At 41.1% G+C, this 6000-nt stretch overlaps 1 protein-coding gene across 1 annotated transcript in view; it reads left to right on the forward strand.

The window, feature by feature from the left end:
- Nucleotides 1–3917, forward strand: part of ST3GAL1 (ST3 beta-galactoside alpha-2,3-sialyltransferase 1) — a 73665-nt gene extending 69748 nt beyond the window's left edge. Inside the window, exons 6-7 of the mRNA XM_063408958.1 lie at nt 1251–1370; nt 2805–3917. Coding sequence (XP_063265028.1) covers nt 1251–1370; nt 2805–2978 — 294 coding nt within the window. The 3' untranslated portion in view covers nt 2979–3917. The remainder of the gene's footprint in view (nt 1–1250; nt 1371–2804) is intronic.
- The last annotated feature ends 2083 nt before the right edge of the window (nt 3918–6000 follow it).

Genomic DNA, 6000 nt, shown 5'->3' on the forward strand with positions numbered 1-6000 from the left:
GCCCTGTGAGGAGCTCCAGGGCAGGTTTGTTGAACTCGCATCACAGCTGAGTGGCAGCAGCCCAGGGTATGGTGATATGCAGCAGCTTCCTGACATGAGTGGAGAAGCCTGTGTTTCTTCCCACACTGTGCAATGCAAAACACCCTGTGAGAAGAGATTACACACACATGCAATTAACCTCTGACTCTGTAAAAGGAAAAGCCTTGCAGCTAACCAGAAATGCTGTCACTCTAATTACAAACACAGCGTAGAGGGAAAATCCTGTTTGCCTCACTCAGGGGAGGGGGTTGAAACCAAGGGCTTCTACCAGGCCTTGGATTCACTGCACTCTCAGGTCTTATCTTAAGTGCTCTGTCTCTGTGAGATGACCTCTGTGAGATAAACAAATGTGGTTTATGTCTTGTAAGACAAAAACATACAGCATAGAAAAATGGCACGTTTGAAAAACAGGATAAAAGAAGCACACAGGACCTGATAAGCTTCCTGATAGTTTACATTTGGCCCTTGTTTCCTCAGATTTGTACCTGCAGGGATGCCAAGACATGGCTGGCACATTGTGCAGAAGAGGCAGTTGTTCTTATGTTCCCATTCCAATTACAGTTGGACTGACAATCTTAGGGGTCTTTTCCAACCTAAATTACTCTATGGTTCTGTGAAACGTGTCATGGCATCTCATGCTTGCCTTGTTCAGGACTCCAGCTCCCCAGAGCTCACCTGCAGGGTGCTGCAGGGACATTGGAATGGCTAAAGCCTAATTTCCATCTCACTTGTGCTGTTTCATACCCATTGGTTTCAGTAGGAATCTCCAGGATTTACATTACTGTAAGCAGGAGGGATATCAAGACCAAGGAAAGGCTATTGATATGTAATTGCACACAGGAAATATTCCTGAATGCACTTAATATGGGACTTATTTTTGCCTTTCATCTGCCTTCAAGGAAAAACTATTAGTCCTTTCTTACCTTGGAGTCCTTTAGGAATAATGTGCTACCATTGTTGGGGTGGTGTTTTTTTGTTTTGGTTTGGTATGGGTTTTTTGTGAGTTTTTGTTTGTTTGGTTGGTTTTTGTTTTTGGTTTTGGTTTTGGTTTTCGTTTTGGTTTTTTTTGTTTTGGTTTTTTTTTTGGGGGGGTGAATTTTTTTTTTTTGTGGTTTTGTTTTTGGTTTTTTGTGGGGTTTTTTTGTTTGTTTTTTTTTTCCTTTTTCCCCAGGATATTTTACTAACGAGCCTTTCTCTCCAATTTTGCCTAGATCCTGGTTTATAATCCAGCTTTTATGAAATATGTCTATGAAAACTGGCTCGAGCACCATGGGAGATACCCCTCCACAGGCCTTCTGTCTTTGATGTTTGCTCTTCATGTATGTGATGAGGTAAAGTCTCTCCTGGTTTGGGTATATGGATGAAAAATCAGGACATTTCACACTGAAGAGCCAGGAACAACCCCTGGCCACTCACTCAGCCTTTGTTTCCCTCTGTCCACCTTCTCTGCTATTTACTCTTCAAACATGCAGACCCCTCAGAAACATGCAGACATGCTTAATTGACAGTGATGGGGTTTTTTAATGTCAGCAAATCATAGAGTTTACAATGCACTCCAGGAGAATATAATTAAACATAAACAGAGATTCCAGCTGCTATCAAAAGACTTCTAAACATGAATGGTATCTGTGCCCATCTTGCTAGTGAAAGTTTGAGTTGTGTTTTGTCTTGTATTTTCAAACTCAGGCTTGTGGATTTATACTGTAGGTTATAGTAAATGCCTTTGCTCCAGCAGTTACTTGGGGAAATTCCCTGGTTTGAGTGATGTGAGGTGCTCCAAGGTAACTGGAGACTCAGGTAGTTAGAGTAAGGCCAGGTCAGCTCTACAAAATCCTGCAAACATGAGCTTGTCAGCATGGGGGATAAAAACCACTTTGCTGGCAAATCTTGTTCTGGACACACATCTGCTGCTGAGAGTTTTGGTCACCCAGGCCTGTTCTGCTTGGAGAAGTGATAGAAATACACTTAAAGATACTGCAAGAAATTCTATCATAGTCACAGCAGATTGGGTGGAGCCTGTTTTCTGGTCAGCAGGCAATGAACAGGGCTCTGACATTACAACAAACAATTTAAAAATAGCTCGTATTTGAATGGGCCTAGGTGTGGTTGGTTTAGGGAGCTGCTTTGGGGCTATGACCCATTCAAATCCACTCAGACATATCACCACTCTCAGTTTAAATACATCAGGGGTGATATTTGGACTGTTACCATCAGAGGAGACAGGCATAGCCATCAACAAACCAGCCTTTGGGAGGGGAGAGGCTGTGGCTGGGTACACATGACAAGAACAAAAAATCCATTGTCTCTGAAGTACCTGCAAATATCATATAATCATATGAGCATATAAGTGTGGTTACCATGGGTCATTATTTGGATCAAACCATTTTTTTTTTCACTCCTTGTGGCTTCAAATCATCCAAAGAGGAGATTCCCTTCCCATGCCATGGATCTCCTGAGGTCAATCATGCTTAAGGGATAGGAATGCATTTTCATGTTGCTAAACAAGAATTAATGGATAGAAATCTCCTTTTTCCTCTGAGTTCAGGTCTGGTGGTGTCTCAGCCTGGCTGAGGATGTCACATGCCTTGGGTAGGCCTTGGGCTGTTTCTCTGTGGTCATGTCATGCAGCAGAAGAGCTCAGGACGCCACTGAGGACCTTGGGTGCTGCTGCCTGTAAATACACTGAGAATAAAGAGTTTATTCAGCATTTCAGATGAAGAGCAATTGCTTTCAGTCCCTAACACGAGTTCTCCCTTCCATCCTAGGTGAATGTGTATGGCTTTGGAGCTGACAGCAAAGGACACTGGCATCATTACTGGGAGAACAACACTTCAGGTGGGGCTTTCCGGAAGACAGGCGTCCATGACGGGGATTTTGAGTTCAATATAACTTTGACTCTTGCCTCCATTGAAAAAATAAAATTTTTCAAGGGCAGATGACCCTGGCCACGGGGACAAATGGGGGCTGCAATTTCCAGCATGCAGCAGAACAAAGCTCAGTGAAGATGATCTGGGCACTGGCCAGGTTTAGTGCGTGGGTCTGCGGTGGATTTGGAGCACCTCAGTGCTGGCAGCGAGGCCGAGCACGGCTTCAGGCTGCACGTGATTTCCATCTGCAGGGAGCTGGGAGCTACCAATCACCTGGGGGAATAAATTAATCTCTGCTTAGGCTCTACGGCTCGATTCTTGAATTCCTGATGAAAGATCTGCCTGTTGCAATTAGAGGAAGCCTGAGCACAGGAACTGCTGTCTGTGTGTCTGTTCTCTCCTCGAGCAAGGCAGGAGATCCTTGAAGAAGAGTGAAAATGACTTCTGAGACTTGAGACCCGCTAAGGCAGCTGTGAACATCATGGCAAGGATTACCTCAAAGAAATGAATTCACTTCTGCTGTTGATCTTCTTTTTGAACCACCTCTTCTCTGTTCTCTTATTACTTCTGTTTTCATGCTGTATTAGGGAAAAATATGGTGAAGTTGCCTGGAGGAGTAAATATTTTAACCATTGCCTCATTTTGCATTGATAGTGTCTAGAAAATACAAATCAAATCATCTCATGTATTATTTAATATTGCTTCCTACACAGCCATAATGATGGAGAAAATTATACTGAAAACTCCAGGAGAAAATGGCCTTTTTAGCCACTTGTCTGTCTTGTTTGCTTATGTGTAATTTTGGGGGTTTTGGTTGTTTGTTTTGTTGGTTGTTTGTTTTTTTCTGGAAAATACTTTGTTTTTTTTTATTTAAACAGTTAAAGATTAGAAAATGGACTTTCTTCAAGTCATTTATATGTGCCTTTTATAACTGTGCAACAAATGTGATTTTTTTTAAAGATGAAAAACCCTAAATTAAACATTTTTATAAAAGGGGGAAAATTAACCAAAGTTTCGTTTCTGTCTGGTATGCTTTTGTAGTCAAAACTAATAATAACAACTCCTATATTGTATTTGAACAAACACAAACAAGACAGTTTTTAAAGGTAGCTTTTACCTTTTTTATGGAAAAATATTCAAAAGTCCCAAGGAAAATTTTCTTCTTAATTTTTTTACATGTTTAAAAATGCAGTATCTCTTTGCAAGATCTCAATCTGAAATGGAAAAAATATCATGGTTTGTGATATTAACTACTTATACACTAAGAATCTTTTGTTCTGTAGCAGCACCTACAAAGACACAATCTGCACAAGCTGATCTTAGAGCATGAGACAGACTTCAAAATCATGTACATTTCTGGAAAAATGTGTATATTGATGTCAGTGCCTCCAGACAGTAGAGGTTTTACATCGACAGATTTTTGCTGGAATCAGTGCATTAAAACTTCAAGGACAGATAAAGTATAAATCCAAGTTCAGGCAGTGAAGAATGAAAATCAGTGGTCTTTTCTTCTTGATATCATGAAAACAGGACTTGTGGAATATGGATCCACTCTCAGCCTTGGTGAAACCAGAGAAGTTCTTGCCACAGACTTCAAGGGACTTTTGATAAGTCTTGGGAAAAATGACATATTTAATTTTTAATGTAACACATTGGTTGGAGTTTATGGCAAAAGAAATCATCATCTAAATGTCTCCTCTCCTATGCACCAGTTGTGGCAGAATGTCCAAGCAGATTTGAGTATTTGAGATCGGTGAAACCCTTCAACAGTGATGTGCTTCATCCAAGATTTATCCCCTTGTCTTTCTGCACCAGTTGGTACCAGTGAGGTGCCCTCCAAGGCAGCAGTACCTGGCAGTGTCATGGTCAGCTGGAATTTTGGGCCACAGCTCCACTCACCAACATGAATTGCTTTACCCTCATGAGTATTACTGGACTCGGGGTGTATAAAGAGCCCAGGATGCCAAATGTCTGTGGGAATTGAGCTCCCTCAGCTTGTGTGACCCTTCAGCTCAGCAATGTGGAAAGGGCAGGGTTTTCAAATCCTCACGATGAGACCTGTTCACAATCCTCCTGTCAAGAAACCATTTCCCAGCATGGTGGCCACCAGAATTCACCTGCATGTCACAGGCACAGTGGACTTAGTGGGCTTACTGTCTTCACATGTCCTTTGTGAAAGAATGAATCATTGCTGCCTGAACCATGTTTGTTTGCTTTAAGCATTCCTGCTTGTTTAAACTGCTGTTAATTAATATGCCTCTTGTGAGATGCTGCAGTAATGCAAAGCAAGTTTAAGAGGTAAAAGACTACGTGTGAGATGCCAGTGATAACTTCACAGTGTGGCTGGATTTTGGAGCTTCAAATACTTTTCTTTTTTTCCTCATGGACAAATACTGGTAATTCAGAGACATTGACTGCTCTTTCAGTCATTTTTAGAAAGACTTGGAAGAACACTTATGGTGGTTTATCCCATTGATGTGTTTTGGGGTTTTTTTGTTTGTTTGTTTTTGTTTAGTTTTGCTGTGGTTTTGTTTTTGTTTTTGTTTTTTAATCACAGGGGTCAACTTGAAATCAAGAACAGTGGAAAAAGAAGCCAGCTATATTCTAGCCTGTGTTGTTCTGAAAGTTTCCTTTTGCTGTTCTAATAAAATTTCCATTTTCCCCTAAACATTCTGCCTCTAACAGCACATAAAACCTCATGGCTCATACATGCAGATAGATTTAGTGTCTTCATCATGGAACAAGCTGCAATTCCCATTTAATTTTGTTGCCAACAGTAAGCAGTAACTGTGTGCTGCTGATGTCCATTTTTCAGAGTGTAAGGAGAGCAGAGAGTGGATCTCCAGGCGTAGGATGAGGAATAGTCTGTGCCATCACATTTCTATTCCAGGGTAACTTTTTCTCAAGTCCTTTAGGCAGCTGACTGTTGTGTTAGATTCTTGTCTCAGTTTCTCCACAGTTTTTCTGGTCTTTCAATTGCCTTCAGAATCAGGATATATTGACAGATGATGCTGAGGAATGAATTAATTCCCACTGGCGTTGTTGAAGACTGTTTTCCTGCTAGAAACTTTTTGGGTTTATTTGGGTTAAAAGA

Source organism: Prinia subflava, chromosome 1, assembly GCF_021018805.1.
Source record: "Prinia subflava isolate CZ2003 ecotype Zambia chromosome 1, Cam_Psub_1.2, whole genome shotgun sequence".
NCBI lineage: Eukaryota > Metazoa > Chordata > Aves > Passeriformes > Cisticolidae > Prinia > Prinia subflava.